Raw genomic sequence first — 20,452 nt, forward strand, 5'->3', positions numbered from 1 at the left:
TCTTGGGGGCAGCACCCCAGGAACGTTTCTTTTCTCATTTTGGCGAGGGTTCCCCTTTAAGATCCTCAGCACACAAGCTGCACCGCAAGTCGGATCATCATGATCCGATTTCTGGTGCGACTTCTATTAGGCTCTCATAGGGAACCATTGATTTTGACATTTCAAAAAAAAACGATTGACCAGGCTTAACGTAGCTGTATCCACCGCCGCATTTAGCAGCTTTTACCAGTGTCAGACATTTTTTTGCTGGGTTTTTTTTTGCAGCTTGAAAGCGCCTATGCCACTTACAACTCCTAAAAGCCTGTGTGTGCATGAGGCCATAGAATAATATGGAACAGCATTTTTAAGCTGCAAAAAAAAAGTATGAAGCTGCTAAACACAGCTGTAAATACGTCCTGTGTGCATGAGGCCTTATGTATGAAGGGGTGTAAATGTAAATATGTTGCTCCATATGGAGATTTTATTTTTAAGTATTTAGAACATTTGAAAAGTGTTGCTTTTATAAATAATGGGTTGGTATTTGTGTGTCTGTATCTTTAAATGTGCACAGTAAAATCATACTGTATTGTAAGATATCATAGGGGGGGTATGACACATCTACATTGTAAACATATTGGTCCAATGGGAGATTTTGTTTTTGACCCATTTTGAAGTATTGCAAAAACGTCAGTTAGTAGCCATTGGGCTGGTATTTGGGGCTCTGTATCTTTAAATTTCCACAGTAAAATCATACCGTATTGTAAGATATCATAGAGGGGGGGTGTATGACACATCTGCATTGTAAACGTATTGATTCAATGGGTGATTTTAACCCATTTAGAAGTTGCGCAAAAATGTCAGTATGTAACCAATGGGTTGATAATTGGGGGTCTGTATCTTTAAATTTCCACAGTAAAATCATACCATATTGTAAGATATCATAGAGGGGGGGGGGTGTGTATGGCACATCTGCATTAAAAACGTATTGGTCCAATGGGAGATTTTGTTCCTGACCCATTTTGAAGTACTACAAAAATGTAACTATGTACCAATGGGCTGGTATTTGGGGCCCTGTATCTTTAACTACTTCCCGCCCAGCCTATAGCCGAATGACGGCCAGGCGGTAGTTCTGTTATCCTGACTAGGCATGACATCCAGCAGGATAACATGCCGCTACGTGCCCACGGGGGCGCGCATCGTGGTGATTGGTGGTGCTGTGTGTCAGTCTGACACGATGCATCTCCGATCGTGGTATGGAGCCTCTGACAGAGGCTCCTTACCACGTGATCAGCTGTGACCAATCACAGCAGATCATTGTGTGAACCAGGAAGTGCTGGTAAACGGCATTCCTCAGTTCGCGCTGACAGGGAGAGATGATCGGTGGCTCTCCCTGTCAGAGGGGGGGGTCTGTGCTGATAATCAGTACATTGATTATCAGCACAGCCCCATCAGATGTTCCACCATAGCTGCCTAAAAGGTTCCCATCAGCTGCCAGTCAGTGCCCCATCAGAACCGGAGGTTGGTGCCCATATCCGTGCCAATCAGTGCCCATATCAGTGCCAATCAGTGCCCACCACAGTGCCAATCAGTGCCCATCACAGTGCCAATCATTGCCCAGCAGTAACACCTGTCAGTACCTCATCATCAGTGCTACCCATCAGTGCCAATCAGTACCGCCTATCAGTGACAATCAGTGCCACCTGTCAGTGCCCACCACAGCCACCTGTCAGTGCCCATCACAGCCGCCTGTCAGTGCCCATCAGTGCAGCCTGTCAGTGCCCATCAGTGCCACCTATCAGTGCCCATCAGTGCCGCCTATCAGTGCCCATCAGTGCTGCATATCAGTGCCGCCTATTGGTGCCCATCAGTGCTGCATATAAGTGCCGCCTATCAGTGCCCATCAATTCTACATATAAGTGCCTCCTCATCAGTGCTGACTCATCAGTGCCCCTCAGTGCCGCCTCATCAGTGCCTGTCAGTACCGCCTATCAGTGCCCATCAGTGCTGCATATCAGTGCCGCCTATTGGTGCCCATCAGTGCTGCATATCAGTGCCACCTATCAGTGCCCATCAATTCTACATATTAGTGCCTCCTCATCAGTGGCCATCAGCGTCAACTCATCAGTGCCCATCAGTGCCCACTCAGTGCCCATCAGTGCCGCCTCATCAGTGCCCGTCAGTGAAGGAGAAAACAAAATTTTATAACCGAAACCAAGAAAAACTTTTTTTAACCTCTTGCCGTCTGCGCTATAGCCAAATGACGGCCACAGCGCGGACCTGAATTTCTGGGAGGCCATCATATGACGTCCTCCCCTTTGCACGCGCCCCCTGCAGGGCACGCACGCGCTGTGATTTCCGAGTCACTGAGACTTGGGTGATCACAGATTCGAGTAAGGGGCTGATCCCGGCCCCTTACCACGTGATCAACTGTCAGCCAATGACAGCTGATCACATGATGTAAACAAAAGCTCGGTAATTGTTTTATCTTTTTTTCCTCACGCTGACAGCGTGAAGAGAAAAAAAAGCCGATCACCGGCTTATATGCAAGGGACATCGGTCCTGAAGAGGCAATTATGCCTCATCTGTGCCACCAGTACCCCCTGCCAGTGCCACCTGCCATTGCCACCTGCCAGTGCCACCTATCAATGCCCATAAGTGCCACCTTTCAACACAATATTAAAAAAATATAATTTTTTTTTTTTTTAAATTGGTCTTTTTAATTTTTTTTAACAAAAAATAAAAACCCCAGAGGTGATCAAATACCACCAAAAGAAAGCTCTATTTGTGGGAAGAAAATGATAAAAAAATTCGTTTTGGTGAAAATTGTCCTGGGCAGGAAGGGGGGAAAGGTGCCCAGTATTGAAGGGGTTAAATTTCCACAGTAAAATCATACCGTATTGTAAGATATCATAGAGGGGGTGTGTATGACACATCTGCATTGTAAACGTATTGGTTCAATGGGTGATTTTAACCCATTTAGAAGTGGTGCAAAAATGTCAGTATGTAACCAATGGGTTGATATTTGGGGCTCTGTATCTTTAAATTCATACCGTATTGTAAATGTTAGAGAGTGTGATGTATGTGTGACAGCTCTGTGTCATCATTATTTTATATATTACATTATATCTAGTTTTTCTGTGTTGAACATCCAACCAAAACAATGTTGTGTGATGTCACAGCACTGATTTGGAAGTATGAGATGACTGGAGTGGTAGGTGTGCGCTCTGTACACAGAGGAGGGCACTTCCCTTACCTGGGCACACAGGGAGGCGAGGGGCGTGGCCGTGTGTGGAGAAAGCCGGAAGGACGGTCACATCCATAGAGTGCGGCCGGCGTGTGACTTGTCAGAAGGGACCGGGAGCCGCTCTACCCCCCTCCGCCCGCCTCTCCATGGCCCAGACCCCGCCGATCTCCGCCTGTATGGGAAGACCTCTCCAGTGAAGTCGCCCGATCTGCCTTTTGGTTGGAGAACACACGGCGATGTGGCCCCGGGGACTGGTTCCGCTGCTGGTCGCCTCTGCAATGGTGTGGAGTGCTTGTGAAGGTAAGGAAGTCCCCGATCCCCTCCACCTGATCTGACACTGACAGCTCCCCCCATGTCCGGAAGTGTGGAGTCTGGGGCACCATGTGTCCTGTCACCCCGATCATAGCAGATGGACAGCTAGGTGACCCGACAACACTCCAAACTCCCTACACAGGGGTGCGACTATAGATCCCGGGGCCCCACATCACAAAACTCAGGAGTATGAGTGTTATCCTATAATTGTTAGTAAATCTGCACAATGACTCCACATCCCTACTGTCATACCATGTGATACCATGTCATAGCATGTGATACCATGTCATACCATGTCATAGCATGTGATACCATGTCATACCATGTCATAGCATGTGATACCATGTCATACCATGTCATAGCATGTGATACCATGTCATACCCATGTCATAGCATGTGATACCATGTCATACCATGTCATAGCATGTGATACCATGTCATAGCATGTGATACCATGTCATACCATGTCATAGCATGTGATACCATGTCATACCGTGTGATACCATGTCATACTGTGTCATAACGTGTCATACCGTGTCATATCGTGTCATACCATGTCATACCATGTCATACCATGCCACCCGACGCAGGCTAACCTGCTGCCTTTGTCATCTGCGCTTGGGCTGGCATTAGGAATAAATTGGCATCCGCAATGGATCGCACTTCCAGTGCGTTTTAAATTCTGGTGTAAACAAGCCCTTAAAAGTGTGAGCTGGAGTTCGGATTTAAAGTGATAGTTACATAGTAGGTGAGGTTGAAAAAAGACACAAGTCCATCAAGTCCAACCTATGTGTATGATTATATGTCACCATACCTCCCAACATTTTCAGATGGGAATGAGGGACACCTACTAACAAATATATGTAGGCACATAGGACACGCCCCCTGCCATGCCCCCTTAATGGAGAATTAACCCCAAAAAAAAGGTTTATTAAATCCACAAGGACTTTTTTTTTTACCACTACTATTCCTTTATATTGGCTTTTAAAATGTACAAATGCAGCAATTTAGTAATTGGATGAAAGGTTAAGCACTGGGAAAAACCTTTTTGAAAGATAAAAAGTGCATTTTATATACAACTATATAGATCAGACCAAAATGAGGGACAAATGAGGAGGAATGAGGGACCAGAAGGACTTTGTTCCAAATCAGGGACAGTTGGGAGCTATGTGTCAGTATTACATATATCCCTGTATGTTGCGGTCATTCAGGTGCTTATCTAATAGTTTTTTGAACCTATCAATGCTCCCCGCTGAGACCACCGCCTGTGGAAGGGGATTCCACATCCTTGCTGTTCTTACAGTAAAGAACCCTCTATGTAGTTTAAGGTTAAACCTCTTTTCTTCTAATTTTAATGAGTGGCCACGAGTCTTGTTAAACTCTCTTCTGCGAAAAAGTTTTATCCCTATTGTGGGGTCACCAGTACGGTATTTGTAAATTGAAATCATATCCCCTCTCAAGCGTCTCTTCTCCAGAGAGAATAAGTTCAGTGCTCGCAACCTTTCCTCATAACTAAGATCCTCCAGACCTTTTATTGCCCTTCTTTGTACTCGCTCCATTTCCAGTACATTCTTCCTGAGGACTGGTGCCCAGAACTGGACGGTATACTCCAGGTGCGGCCGGACCAGAGTCTTGTAGAGCGGGTGAATTATCGTTTTATCTCTGGAATTAATCCCTTTTTTAATGCATGCCAATATTCTGATACTAAAGTCTTGTTTTGTTTTTTTTTCTATAAAAATAACAAACATGTTATACTTACCTGCTCTGTGCAGTGGATTTGCACAGACCAGCCCAGATCCTTCTCTTCTCGGGTCCCTCAACACCTCTCCTGGCCCCTCCCTCCTGCCGCGTGCCCCCCCCACAGCAAACAGCTTGCTGTGGGGGTACCTGAGGCGAGCCATTTAGACATGGAGCCGCAGCTCGGCCCCGTCCCCTCTCTTTCCCCATTGGCTCACTGACTTTGACAGCAGTGGGAGCCACTCACTGCCTCTGTACTTTCTTTCTCTTTTGTCATTCTGAATGGAGTAAAAGATGCACAGGGGTTGATTTACTAAAATCAGAGAGTGCAAAATCTGGTGCAGCTCTGCAATCAGCTTCTAACTTCAGCTTGTTCAATAAGGCTCCATGTGCACTGGAGCTCAAAAAAGCTTTTTCTGGATGCCAGATTGCTGGCAGAAAACGCTGGTTGAAAAATGCGCTTTTAACAGCGTTTTGTACTAGCGTTTATGATGGTTTATATACATGTTTTTTAGCGTTTATGGGCGCTTTTAATAAAAATGCACAGAGGACACTCCAAAAATCCCACAATGCATTCCCAAACTCCCACAATGCATTGAAAAAATAGAAAGCTGAACGCTAATTAACACACATTTATGCGCATTTATGAGTGTTTATGTGCGTTTACCTGCATTTGGTGTTTTTTTTGTGGTCAGAAAAACGGCACTTTGAAAGCGGTTTTATGGCTTTCAGAGAACAGCCCATAAACTCCACTGCTGATAAAAGCTAAAAAACGTCCATGTGTGCATGGACACATAGGATAACATAGATTGGAGTTTATGGGCTGTTCTCTGAAACCAATCACCTTCCAGTTTTTTTTTCTTTTTGTCAAAGTTTAAGTCTCCATGCACACTGGAGCTCATAAACGGCCGTTTTTTTGGAGTTTGGGCGTTTTTTTTTAACAGCCCATAAACTCCACTGCTGATAAAAGCTAAAAAACGTCCATGTGTGCATGGACACATAGGATAACATAGATTGGAGTTTATGGGCTGTTAAAAAAAAACGCCCAAACTCCAAAAAAACGGCCGTTTATGAGCTCCAGTGTGCATGGAGACTTAAACTTTGACAAAAAGAAAAAAAAAACTGGAAGGTGATTGGTTTCTATGCAAAACTGCACCATGTTTTGTACTCTCCAGTTTTAGTAAATTAACCCCATAGACATAGGAGAAAAAGATGTATATCCATAGGAGAAGAATGTAAACAAAAACCAAAAAAATCTGCGTAAGGCTCCATTGATGTCCATTCATTAACATAAAAGTTGCATGACAAGTTGCACCCCATTCTTTCCAGTGGCACACATTCAAATCGGTGCAACTTTGGCTTCAAACATTTTTCTTCTACAGCCAGTAAACTCCCCATCATGTTATCCTATGTGTCCATGCACACATAGGCTGTTATCAGCAGTTTTTTGGCAGTGGCGCTTTCTGGCTTGAAAACCCCCCCAGAACTAGTGAGTTTTAAGAAGAGTTTTTCAGCTAACTCTGATAAAAGCTTAAAAACACAGAAAAATGCGGCTAACCGCCATTTATCAGCATTTTTGAGCCATAAGCTTTTGTGGGAGTATAATTTTGCTAAAAAACACTACTTCAAAAATGCTGAGAAACCCATTCTACAGCTAACGCTACTGGCATTTTTATAATGTCCAGTGTGCATAAGGCCTTAAAGGCGAGCGACTTTGAAAAGATGCCTACACTACATTGGTGCAACTTTTGATGTGACTTAGATCCACTGAGTGTAAAGTTGCATCAAAATCACATTGGAAATCATGCAACTTTGAATATGAGTTCATGTTAAAGTGGTTGTAAACCCAATTTTTGGACTTCTACCTATAGGTAAGCCTAGAATAAGGCTTACCTATAGGTAGTGGAAATATCTCCCAAACGTGGGGCGTTTAGGAGATATTTCACTTGTAGTCAGCCAAAAATTCCAACGGCGCATGCATGGGGAAGAAATGATACTAAGTGCTGTTTCTTCACTAGCCTGTGTCATTAATCGCGGCTCCCGTGCGCATGCGCGGGAGTGACGTCACGCGGCTTCGGCGAATCACAGAGCCGGAGTCCGCAGCCCGGAAGGAAGAGGGGCCAGAAGATGGACGCTGCCTACACAGGGGACATTGCTGGATTCTTTTGCAGGTAAGTGGCACATAATGGGGTAGTATGCAATGCTTACTAGCCCATTATGCTTTTCATTTGCAGGCTTTGCAGTGAGCAAAAGAGGAAGTAAAACCCATCGGAGTTTACTTCCTGTTTAAATCGGTTGTATACCGATGGACGTTTTTTTTTTTTTTCTTCTTCCTACAGGGTAAAGTCATAATGTGCTAGTATGCATCGCATTACATTATGTGAAACTTACCTTTAAAACAAAGCTCTTTCAGCGCGGCAATGTCAGCGCTGCAGCCGCTCCCATCTTCACCCTTTTTGCCTCTGGGTTCGCGGGCTGCGGCTCTGTGACTGGCCGGAGCCGCGATGACATCATTCCCACGCGTGCGCAGGGCTCGGAGGGAATGGCACTGGTCGCCGTTCCTTGACAGCGCATGCGCCAGTGATGTCACTGGCTGCATGTAATGTAAATGATGCATGTTTAGGAGATATTTACACTACCTATAAGTGAGTCTTATTATAGGCTTACCTATAGGTACAAGTCAGCAGAGGAAGTTTACTTCCTCTTTAAGGCCTGTTTTACCTTCAGGCATTAAGGGGTTAAAGTAAGTAGAATGAAGCCCCTTAGTTTTGTATGATCAATAAACAATCTATTAATCATTAATTTCCTTCTATAATACAAGTAATAGTGGTGAACAACAGTGGTAGCAGATCTTTTATTACATAGATAAAATGTTACATTCTTATCTGTCTACAGTTGTTGTGTCAATATGACTTGTTATTCTTTGTAATGGTTGTTACTATATAAAATACTGGTAGAGTTGGTTTTTCTGCAAGTTTAAGGTTTGTTGTTGTCTGGGTTGTGAAAGGAGCTCCTCTAATAGTGTGCAGTACTGGAAATACCGAGGCCTAACAGCAGAGCAGGAAAAAGCTCATCCATCGTTGCTGGAACCCAGATCCTTGGAGTCTAAAGCCTCGTATACACGATCGGATTTTCGGCCGGGAATTGTATATTGACAGACTGTTTGCCTAAGATCCGACCGTTAGTACGCTTCATCAGACAATTATTGTCCAACTTTTGGCCAACAAATGTTGAATAGCAGGCTAGTAAATTTTCGGCGAACAACGGTCTGTTGTCAGATTTTCCTATCGTCTGTACACAAGTCCGTCACACAAAAGTCCAAAGTACAAACACGCATGCTCGGAAACAAGGATGAGCCAGAAGCAGTCGGTCTTGTAAACTAGCGTTTGTAATGGAGATTTAAAGAGAAAGTAAACCAGGTTTACTTCCTCTTTGTTTCCCTGCAAAGGGAAAGCATAATGGGCTACTATGCATCGCATAGTAGCCCATTATGTGTCACTTACCTGACACAGGAGCCTGCGATGTCACCGCTGTCCCCTCTGCTACAGAGTGTCCATCTTCTTTCTGGGTATCCTGGCTCCGGCGCTGTGGTGGCCGGAGCCGCGATGACGTCACTCCCGCGCATGCGCACAGGAGCCGCCACTAACGGCATATCACCACTAGCAGCGGCATGTTCAGTGCGCCTGCGCGCCGCTGTCTACGGTGCATGCGCTGTAGACAGCGGTGCCTGTCTTTTTGCAAATATCTCCTAAACCGTGTAGGTTTAGGAGATATTTCTTGGACCTACAGGTAAGCCTTAATCTAGGTTTACTTGTAGGTCAACGTGGTCTGTAAGGGTTTACAACCACTTTAACATTCGTGATGTGGCAAATTATGAAGTGGCGAAATGCAGTGCACATTCTCTTCTTCTTTAATGGGATAATAATGAAGCTGCTTTGCTGGTGATACTGATGGAGTTATTGCAAACGTATTTGAAAATTTGTTATTATGCTTGTATTTTTATTTTTTTTGGTCGTTACCACAACACCATTATCCTGTAGTTTTTAATCTCAAAGATACAACTATGTTGGTGTCCCTTGTTAATTTTACATTGTATTTTTGAAAATGTACTGGCCTACTCCTGAACTGTCATTTGAAATAAAACACAGAGCCAAGTATTATTCTACACAATTTTTTTTATGTGCATTAAAAAAAGAAAACAAACAAAAATTAGACATGCTATCTGCCAATAGAACTTAACCAAAAAGTGCATTCTATGCATCCAAAAATCTAGAAAATATAACACATGCATGTGCCCTGCTTCTTAATGTAGGGGGTCACCAATGCCAAGAATTGGTGAAAGCAGGGGTCCGTCATCCGGAGATAATTCCAAAAATCATCTGGATTATTCTCCTGGAGCTCCCGCAGCAAAAGCATATGATATAATTGGTCACGATTAATAAAGCAACCAATTTTTGGTCCAAGAACTCCTCCTCCTCCTGTTCCTAGACTTGGATCAAAGCAATAACTCCAAGGCCAACGAAAAGAACGAAATGAAAAGCGCGAAATGAAAAGCACGAATCAACACTTGCCAAACTTCTACTAACACAAAATTAGGAGAAGGAGCCCAAAGGTTGGTGCCTGACAATTGAACTTCCTCTTTATCAGCTCGTAGTACGTCACAACGTTCGTGTTTGTTGGCCGACAATTGTGTGCCATTAGTATGCAAGTATTGCATATATGTGAACCGAGCCTGACAGTGGCAAACACAGACGTAGAAAGTGTCATCCACCAAAAAAAGGATATTTCAATAACAAGAAAAGTCTGCAGTCTTCTGGGGTACAGTCACCAGCTCTGTTCCTGCCCTCGTTAGGGTCTCCATTTCTTTTGTAAATGTAATAAACCAAGGAACAAGGGCTGACACATCTAATTGTCACCATAGATGAAAAGAGCTATTGCTGGCCATACACTAGGCGAAAAATTGTAAGAAAATTTGTTGTTTGGACTGTTCGTTTGTTTTCCGTCCAGTAATGGAAAATCAGTTTTAACTTTTCAGAGACAAAAAAATAGAAGGAACAGGTTGGAAAATTTTGCTGAACGCGAACGATTAATTGAAAGGTTAAAGCGGTTGTAAACTTCAGTCATGTAATCTGAACAAAGCATGTATATCTGTAGTGTCTCTCTCCAAAACTCTAATGCCGCGTACACACGAGCGGAATTTCCGTCAGAAAAATCTTGGATGGTTTTTCCGACTGAATTCTGCTCAAGCCTGGCTTGCATATACACGGTCACGCAAAAGTTCGCTGAACTTTTGACCGTCAAGAACGCGGTGACGTTCAACACTACGACGAGCCGAGAAAATGAAGTTCAATGCTTCCAAGCATGTGTTGAATTGTTTCTGAGCATGCATAGGAATTTTGCACGTCGGAATTGGTACAGACGATCGGAATTTTAGATCGGAACTTTTTCCGACCTGAAAAATTGAGAACCTGCTCTCAATTCCGCCAGCAAAATTCCGATGGAGCATACACACGGTCGCACTTTCAGACCAAAAGCTCGGACTTTTGCTGGCGGAATTTCCGCTCGTGTGTATGGGGCATAAGTGTTGTTTCTCTCTGGTGCTTCGTTCCTCTTTTATCAGCAAGAGTCACTTTTGAGAAGTTTTCCCAATACATGAGATAAATTTGTGATGGGGGAGGAGAGATCAGCACACAGCTTGTCTATTCACAACACAGCTCTGTATGTTCCTTCATTCCTGTGCTGTGTGTCCCTTTCCTCCAATCAGCTCTCACACAGTGTAAAAAGCTGTAAAGCAGCTCTTCACCCCCTCTCTGCTCCTGATAGAAGAAGAAGGATTGGATCACAATTCTGCACATTTTGAAAGGATGCGGACAAGAGAAGACTGCAGATAAACAAGTAAAACTTATGTATAAGGATTTATTTAATCTCTGCCTATCACATGAGGCTATTCACTTCACTGGGTATAAGAGGGTTTACAACACAAAAAAAGGAGCTGCAGTCTGCTCAGATAATTTGTAATAAAAACATCTTTGCCATTCTAAAGCTTCCCTCCAACCACTTCACATATTATTTTATATATACTGTGATTCTGTACTTGCCAAATATGCTGCAGAAATCTCCCTCCACTGAGTCTGGCTGCAACCACTTTAACTGTGGGCAGCTGAAGCTGCTGCCTGTTTACTTCCTGGATTTACACAGACACACAAAGGCATGCCTCCAGCTTTGAAGCTCTCATTAGCCCTCTTATGACTTGTCCCTCCTCCCTTCCTGGCAAACTCTTGGGAGTGAGAGAGAGAGCTATGCATGATGTTATAAGCCTAGGCATTTTACCAGACAAGAAACAGGAAGTAGGCTGTATAAGGTATTTACTGGCAAAATAAAAATGTTTTATTATCCAAAGTTAAAACAACAAGGGCAGAAGATTTAATAGACTGAAGTTCCGCTTTAAATAAAAAAATGTAACTGCACTGTGCATATGTGACAAAACGGAGGGAAAATTGATTCACTTATGTCCACTGAACGATTTATCAATCAAAATTGGTCATTACACGATGGCACTATTGTTTGCTATCACGGCTGAGTGTTCGTTATTCGAAAACAGGTTTAAACAATTTTTCATATAGTGTATGGCCAGCTTAAAGCGGGGGTCCACCTAAACTGCCAAAAAAAAAAAAAATATTAAAAGCCAGCAGCTACAAATACTGCAGCTGCTGATTTTTAATAAATGGCCACTTACCTGTCCCAGGGTCCAGCGATGTCGGCAGGCGACGCCGAGAACCCGCTCGGTTCTCGGCAGCTGCCGCCGCCATCCTGGGTGAGGGAATCAGGAAGTGAAGCGTTGCGGCTTCACTTCCCGGTTCCCTACTGCGCATGCGCGAGTCGCGCTGCACATCGTAACTGGTCCCCGCTATCTCCTGGGAGCTGTGTGTTCCCAGCAGACAGCGCGGAGGGACAGGAAGAGGCATAGACTCCCATGGGAGTCTGTGCCGGAAGTGGGTGCAAATACCTGTCTTAGACAGGTATCTGCACCCCCCTCCCCCCTGAAAGGTGCCAAATATATCACTGGAGAGGGGGAGGGTTCCGAAAAGCGGAAGTTCCATTTTTGTGTGGAACTCCGCTTTAAGAATGCACATGCAGAGATCTGACTATCAGAGACCCCCTAGTTCACGCAGGTGACAGAGGGGGTGGTGAAAGCAGGTGGTCGAGCTTGAGTTTTACCACTCGATTCCCCAAAATTCACTGGTATAAGCAATCATAATATGTGTGTGTGTGTGTGTGTGTGCGTGTGTGTGTATATATACAGTGGAACGAGCACTGTATTTCTAAAAATCCTAACTCTGTTTGCGAGTGTTGTCTCACAAAATGAGCAGGATTCAGGCCAAAGCGGTGTGCAGTACCACTTTTGGCCTGAGGTGGGGGGGACGCCAGAGCCGAACGGCGCCGATTGTATATATATTTATTATAAAAAATCCTGATCACTTCCCCAGAGTAGTAGTGTTACTATGGTAACACTGTATTGCTCCAGTCACAGTATGTTAAAAAAAAATCATTAAAAAAAGAAAAAAATGTATTAAAGATGAAAAACAGTATTTTTTTTTTTCTTTTTACACACTTTTATGAGTCAGAGTCCCTGATCACAGCCACACCAGTTATGTGATGACACTGTACTGCACAGGTGACAATATGATAATTAAATCTAAAAATTGAAAAAAAAAACAATTTTTTTACATTTTTTCACAACTTCAAAAAACTCGCAATGCCTCTTACTAAATACCTTGGACTGTCTACTTTCCAAAAAAGGGCAATTTGGGGGATATCTTTACTGTCCTGGCATTTTAGGACCTGAAGAAATGACAGGCTGTCAGTACATCAGGATTGATCAATTTATATATATACCATAGTTTGTGGACTCTATAACTTTCCTAAAGGCTAAATAATATACACTGATTTGGGTTATTTTCACCAAAATTTCACAATTGTCATTCAAAGTGTGACGGCGCTAAAAACTGAAAATTGGCCTGGGCAGGAAGGGGGTGAGAGTGCTCGGTACTGAAGTGGTTAAAGAAGGACTTTGCTACAGACTATATTTATCTAAAGGACTATATTTATCTAAAGAACTATATTTATCTAAAGCCAGTGGTAGAATGTGAATCCCCCTCCCCAGAAAAAGTGTAACTGTCCAATCACATGACTGAACATCATGCTTTCGTTTATGGCATATATTCTTATAATCTCTGTACCTTACTATACTTTGCTCTCTTGCAGCTTCACTAACTCCAGTCATTGGAGAGCTTGGTGGACAAATCCTTCTACCCTGCACTGCTGTGAAAGACAGTGTAAAAAATGTGGCCTGGTTTTTGGAGAATTCTACACAGGAATTACTAAACTGTGACAAAAATAGTTCATCAGATTTCAAGTTCCTGAGGGACAACGGGAGTTCTCTTGTAATAACTAAACTGTCCCTGGAAGATGGAGGGAGCTATGGTTGCAGAGACTGTTCACAGTCCGCAGAATCTACGCCACATATACAGCTAATTGTCACAAGTAAGTATGCTACATAATTAAAGTCATAAGAAATCATCAGTTTCTCTAAGCACATTCAGCAGCTGTTTTTAGCACTAAAGACTTGTTTAAACCTGCGGTCGTGGGTGGTAAAAACAAAACGCGGAGCCCCTATTTTTACTTCCTCGTGACTATCCCCCCCTTAACTCCTGCCCTCTTCACTTCAGCAGGTCGCATTTGGCAGTGGTACTGCCCACTGAGTACGACAGGGTAGATATTTCGGCTTCTTTTCTCACCCGCGGCCAAAATATCTACCCTGTCGTACTCATTGGGCAGTACCACTGCCAAATGTGACCTGTTGAAGTGAAGAGGGCAGCACCACAACTGCCAGCAAATCACACTGTTGCAGCACTGTGGTGTGACCTTTACAAGGTTGCAAAAAAAAAAATGTGCTCCCTCACCACCTGTCAAACATCTCAGAAAAGAGACACGTGACAGATCAGTTTTCTTAGGCCTCTTGCACCCTGCAGCTTGAAAATGCTCAGTACAGCTTATTTTTTTACTGAGCTAAAATACAGCCCATTCGTTGTAATGTGCCTATGGACACAGGTGTGTAAATAAGCACTGTGTATTCTTCAGTAAGAAAAAAAAATAGAAAAATCTGCATTTTTGGTCAGTAATTTACGCCACATGCGAGCAAATGCACACAGGTTTGTCCATTGACATCATTAATCCGGGAACAAGCTTCCTTGCATGCGCAAAAATACATTAAAAAAAAAGTCTGAAAAAGTAGATGCTCAAATAGGAGTATCATGTGCAAGAGGCCTTAGGGTCAGCAAGGGCTGCTGCTAATGTACACATAGATTTAAGCCCCATACACACTATTAGATTTTCTGCAGATTTTTGTCTTTAGATTTACCAAAACTATGTAGTGCAAGGGCCTGCCTGATTGCATACAAATTGAAACTCTTAGGCTACTTTCACACTGAGGCGCTTTACAGGTGCTACAGCGCTAAAAATAGCGCCTGTAAAGCGCCTCTCCTGTGTCTCCCGTGTGCTTTCACACTGGAGCGGTGCGCTTGCAGGACGGTCAAAAAAGTCCTGCAAACCACATCTTTGCAGCGCTATAGGAGCGGTGTATTCACCGTTCCTAAAGCACCCCTTCCCATTGAAAACAATGGGGCAGCGCCGCAAGCCGGCGCTTTGCCGGCAGTTTCAACCCTTTTTTTGGCCGCTAGCGGGGGCTAAAACTGTCCTGCTAGCGGACGAATAGCGCAGCTAAAACAACGGTAAAGCGGCGCTAAATATAGCGCCGCTTTACCGCCGACGCCTGCCCGCCCCAGTCTGAAAGTAGCCTTAAGGTTTGACCTCATATTATATGGTTTTGGTAAATCTGAAGACAAAAATCTGCAGAAAATCAAATAGTGTGTATGGGGCTTTAATGAGTATGCAGCTTTCTTTATTTTTTTAACCTTTGCGTGTGTTCCAGTATAAGCAGGTTCTTTGACTGCTGCTCCAGGTTTCCAGGTTCAGCATGGCTCCTTTCTCTTGCAGTTACCTATGATGCCCCTCCTGCATGCAGGAAGTAGAGTTGCATCAATAGAAACGCAGAACTCCATAGCTTAGGATGGCAGGGCACTCCCCTACTCCTCCCCCTCCTCTGCCCTCCCTTCTCCAAGCTAACAGACTGGCTTGGACTGCACTGTCCACTATTAGCTCTTCCTGTGAAGACCAGAACTTCAGGGAAGCAGCACTGAGAGAGCAGGAGCCAGCAGCATTGAAAGTTATCAACTGCAAGTGATGGGGTAAAAATTTTAACAAACAGTTTACTGGGGAATGTGATAAGCTAAAAACACGCTGAGGGTTTAATACTACGTAAAGACCAAGATCTTTTTACTCTAAGGAGGACCTTTGACAATACAGACAATAGTGTGACTACACAGAAGTACGGGCACGACACTACCTTCACTTCTGAAGAAGCTGTTGCTATGAACTTCTTTAACATTACAGAACAAGTCCAGCTGAGTGTGACTAACTACTATCAGATATACCATGACCTGGAATCAAGAACTCTAACAGACAAATGTGACGTCAGAATTATTCACGGCTGGTTGCAGGGTGGTAACCTCACTAGCAGTGGAACTGAATACTTTCATTTTCATTTCCATGGTACCTGCAGGCACCACACTCACTAAAGTTGTCCATGAATGGAGGAACTTTTGGCCTGACATCTCTCAATTGAAAAATTGAAGGAGCCTGGTAAAAAATTGTTGGCCAAACAGAGCCTGTATCCAATCAGATGGTGGTGGGTGACAGCTGGTGGGGCTGATGATGTCAGCTGCCTTAATAAAGCACTCGGGATTATTACTTTCCTTCTGCCAAGGTGTCCATTGTGTTATAATAATGTGAGAGATATTTTCATTAATTTTAAACAACTAAATTTAATAATGTAGATGTGTTCTTATCACAAGATTACAATTTTTTGGCAGGTAGATCAGTAAACATAAATGTATTTTAACTGTGCAGTTAGCTGTTTGTCTGGAATTGCACTTGTCCTTGGTATGGTAATTGTGTGGCTTTAGGGCCTATGGGGTACAAAAGTATAGTAACCTTCTAGAAGATTTTCAATAAGCTTAACCTCCCTGGCGGTTTTCCCGAGTTTGGCTCGGGGTTAAAATTCAGTACCATTAGCGGTAACCCCGAGCCACACTCGGGATCGCATTGCAGGATCCTGGGGCGGCGTTACTTACCTTGTCCCCGGGATCCTGCGATGTCCCCCGCAGTGTCCGAGGGCTCCGTCCTCCTCCGAAGCCTCTCCGTGCCAGGCTCCGTTCCCTGCGAGCGGCGCGACGCACGGGGGCGGAGCCTGGCGGCAAATTCAAAAAAATGTCAAAATCATAACACATACAGTACTGTAATCTTACAGATTACAGTACTGTATGAAATGATTTCACATCCCTTTTGTCCCCAGTGCTCTGGCCCATGCCCTGCATGCAGTTTTACATGATATACACTGTTCTTTCTGCCTGGAAACTGGAGATTGTCCATAGCAACCAAAAAGTGTCCCTTTACGTCAAAAGTGGCTTTAGACCAGCTAGAAAACAGCGATAGTAAATTAGAACACTTGCAGAATTGAGCGATAGTGAATTGTGGGGAAATTTATTTTATTACTATTTTTTTTTATTTTTTTTAATTATTTATTTTTATTTATTATATTATAATTTATGTTTTTGTGTTTCAAACTTTATCATACCCGGGATATCTACTAGACTCTGGTTTGGACAGATTTAAGTGTGTTATTGTTAAGATTTACAGACCTACAATATAAAACGCCAAATTTCCATGCAAAATAATTGTACCGCTTTCAGCACCTAAAATCCAAAATAATCATACCGCCAGGGAGGTTAAAGGGTTAGTCCACTAAAAACTTTGGTCTTGAGAGACTGTTGCCTACATCCAGGGGCATTGCTAGGTCTGCAAAAGATCTAGGGCTAGAGCCCATGGCAGCGGTCCCCAACCTTTTTGAAGGCCTGGGGGACGCGCTTCAATCATCATGGCACCATGGTTGATGTGGTGTCAGGGTGATTGAAGCACATTATTTCTATTGTTACATTGTAATATATAATGAAGTGGTTCAACTCACTATACTGTAGAATCAGTGGGAGCCCTGGGCATGTCACTTGCCACCTGGCACCGGATGTGGATTATCACTTGCCACCGTTGCCTGGCACCAGATGTGGATTGTCACTTGCCACCGTCGCCCCGGCACCAGATGTGGATTGTCGCTTGCCACCATCGCCTGGCACCAGATGTGAATTGTCACTTGCCACTCTAGCCTATAACCAGATGTGGATTATCACTTGCCATGCCAGCCAGTGCCACCAAATATGCATTGTTGCTGCAATGGTGGCAGGCTGGCAGCACTGGTCCATTTAGCAATGAGCCCCTAAAAGCCTGCCCCAATTTACGCACCTACTTTCAAGAATGAAAGTATAAATAGTTAATAGATCTGAACACACTGTATATATATTAGTACTTTCAATAAAATAGTTTTTAAAACAATAAGAAAATATGCCATAAATCAAAGAACACATGTATAGACCAGTGTTTTTCATCCTTTCGGTGCGGTGGGACTGTGGTGGATGGCTATTACAGCACAGTCCCATCACATGATAAGACAAAATGCCTTGTCTCTGGTATGTCCAGTTCACACGATGTGTTGCAGTGGTGCGTGCTGCAAAAAAGTACTTCATGCACTACCCTTTTCAGCACAGCACAATGTGAGACAATCTACCACCTCATACCTCACAGTGGCAAATTATACACCCAGTTGCATTTGGTGGGCACTGCCAACTGCAACCAATTCAAATAAAAGGGTCTGTGCTGCAACTTTTCCGCAACCAAGTGGAATGCACGTGGTTGTGGTGGTGTTAATAAATCATTTAGGGCAGGGATATGCAATTAGTGGACCTCCAGCTGTTGCAAAACTACAAGTCCCATGAGGCATAGCAAGACTTTGACAGCCACAAGCATGACACCCAGAGGCAGAGGCATGATGGGACTTGTAGTTTTGCAACAGCTGGAGGTCCGCTAATTGCTTATCCCTGATTTAGGGGGTTAAAACAGGTGGTGAAGAGGTGACATATTGCCTCCTCCCCCATCTGTCAAATATCTCTGAAAAGAAATTCATGTGATCTGTCCAATCCCTGCTGTGCGGCTGCTGATGCAGCCAAAGCAGGAATTGGATAGATCACAAGGTCACAGGGCAAAGTCATCGACCTCAAGCATATTAAGCTGTTCACTCCGAATCATGTCTCTCAATATCTCACTCACAGCATTTGTGAGTGAGATATTGAGTAACAGGATGGGCACAGTGAAAGTGCAGTGTGTGCTCCAGCTTCCAGCCAAAGACTCCTAGTTGGGCGGTGGGTAGAGGCAGAGCCATGGCAGCCACTGCTGACCCCGGCAATGATCAGTTTACAATTTGGAGATCATGGTAGGCAGCAGATACTGGTGCCCGCTGCTAACAAAACTACAGTTAAAGTTACTTCTCAGCCAGCAAAAAACATTCACAAAAGAAAAAGGAGAAAAAAAATGTAATAAATAAAAAATATATTATTAAAAAAAAAACATAAATACATACGATAAATCAATGAATTTAAATTGAATTGATGTAAATTAATTAGATAAATAAATTATTAAATACAATTTAATCTGATTGAATTAAATTACATTAAATCAAATTGATCTAAATTGAAAGTGCATGAATAACACCACTGAAATGTTCGCAAATTCATGTGTAAAAAAAAAAAAAAAAATTGTCACTGCAAGCAGCCAACCCAGTGTGTCCCAGAGAGTCCACGAGTAATTCACCACAGCATATACTGAGCGTATTTCAGGAACTGCAAGCAGAAAGAGCAAAGTAGCCAAAGTTCAAATAAATAAAAAAAAAAAATAAAAAAAATAAGAAGAATAGAATTCACTTTATTAAAAACAATGATAGCTAGTCCAATATCATATTCAGGTTGCTCTTATGTGTGTGCAGTACTTAGGATCCCCAGGTGGATGGCTCAGCAGGTCATCTGGCCACTGAGACAGAGAGTCACACTGCACACACTGGGGATGCCAGGGGAATCTTAATGTGTGTGTGTGAGATACCTGTCAGCAGCCACCAGATCCCGCTTATCTACGAAGGGCTCCACTGAGGAATGGACCGAAGAGACCATCAGGGGAGGATCACCAGCAGCCGTCACAGGACACAGGGGCTGCCGGGAGACCGTTTATGTAAAGAAAGCTCCGCTGATGGATAGACCAGATGGGATACGCCAGTTCCGAGTAAGGGCAGGAAAGCGGTGATGCGGGGCCGGTGGAGATAGATGATGTCATCTCTGATGTTAAGAGACTCGGGGCTATGGGACCCAGATTTGGGGCTATAGCCCTAATAGCCACCCCCTAGCGACGCCACTGCCTATATCTATTGTGGAAATTTCTGTGTTTAACTTCCTGGGTCGCAAACCTGATTGGTCCAGTATGGTGTCTCATCCTCCATGATGGAATTTAAAAACCGTAATTTGGATAAGGCAGCAGAAGATGTGGAACATGCAGTGGTAGTTGAGAGCATCCAAAAGTCAGAAATATAACCACCATTGAATGCTCTCCTTTTCCCATTCACAACTTAATTTGGCCCCTTCCTCCTCAGAGGCCCAAGATTTCTGACCCATCTCTATTACAGTTTCTATGGTAATGGGATATGGTGAAATATTCCTGCAAATTTATCTCCATCCATCTGCCCTTCCCAGGAATTCTGGATACCCCTCAAATTCTTCCCACTTATGAAACTTCATAGCTTTCCAGTGGAGGCATACGAAAGGGGTCAGGGTATGCCTATGAACCATTGATGGAATCAAATCCTTCCAATATTTGCTGGTGCACTGGAACCTACCTGCTGGGGAAGTCTTCCGTTATGCTACAATAAAACATTACATTTTCAGTTTAATTACGCACAGTACGAAATGCCCCACACGCCTGACACCGTTCAACTGCTGCCAGAAGGACCCTAACTCCAGGGGTTTAGTTTCTGCTCTATACTCTTCACTCCAAACTCTACAGGTCCTGGTAAACTTCCCTATGTACAAAAGTGGGAAACAGACCTGGAAGAAACTCTTGAGCTAGAATAAA

At 43.7% G+C, this 20,452-nt stretch overlaps 1 protein-coding gene across 1 annotated transcript in view; it reads left to right on the forward strand.

Annotated features, from left to right (window-relative positions):
- The first annotated feature begins 3,247 nt into the window (after window positions 1-3,247).
- VSIG10 (V-set and immunoglobulin domain containing 10) overlaps window positions 3,248-20,452 on the forward strand; it is a 58,785-nt gene continuing 41,580 nt past the window's right edge. Inside the window, exons 1-2 of the mRNA XM_073625627.1 lie at window positions 3,248-3,523; window positions 13,538-13,816. Of these exons, the coding sequence (XP_073481728.1) occupies window positions 3,460-3,523; window positions 13,538-13,816 (343 nt within the window). The 5' untranslated portion in view covers window positions 3,248-3,459. The remainder of the gene's footprint in view (window positions 3,524-13,537; window positions 13,817-20,452) is intronic.

Source organism: Aquarana catesbeiana, linkage group LG01 (assembly GCF_042186555.1).
Source record: "Aquarana catesbeiana isolate 2022-GZ linkage group LG01, ASM4218655v1, whole genome shotgun sequence".
NCBI classification, from domain to species: Eukaryota; Metazoa; Chordata; class Amphibia; order Anura; family Ranidae; genus Aquarana; species Aquarana catesbeiana.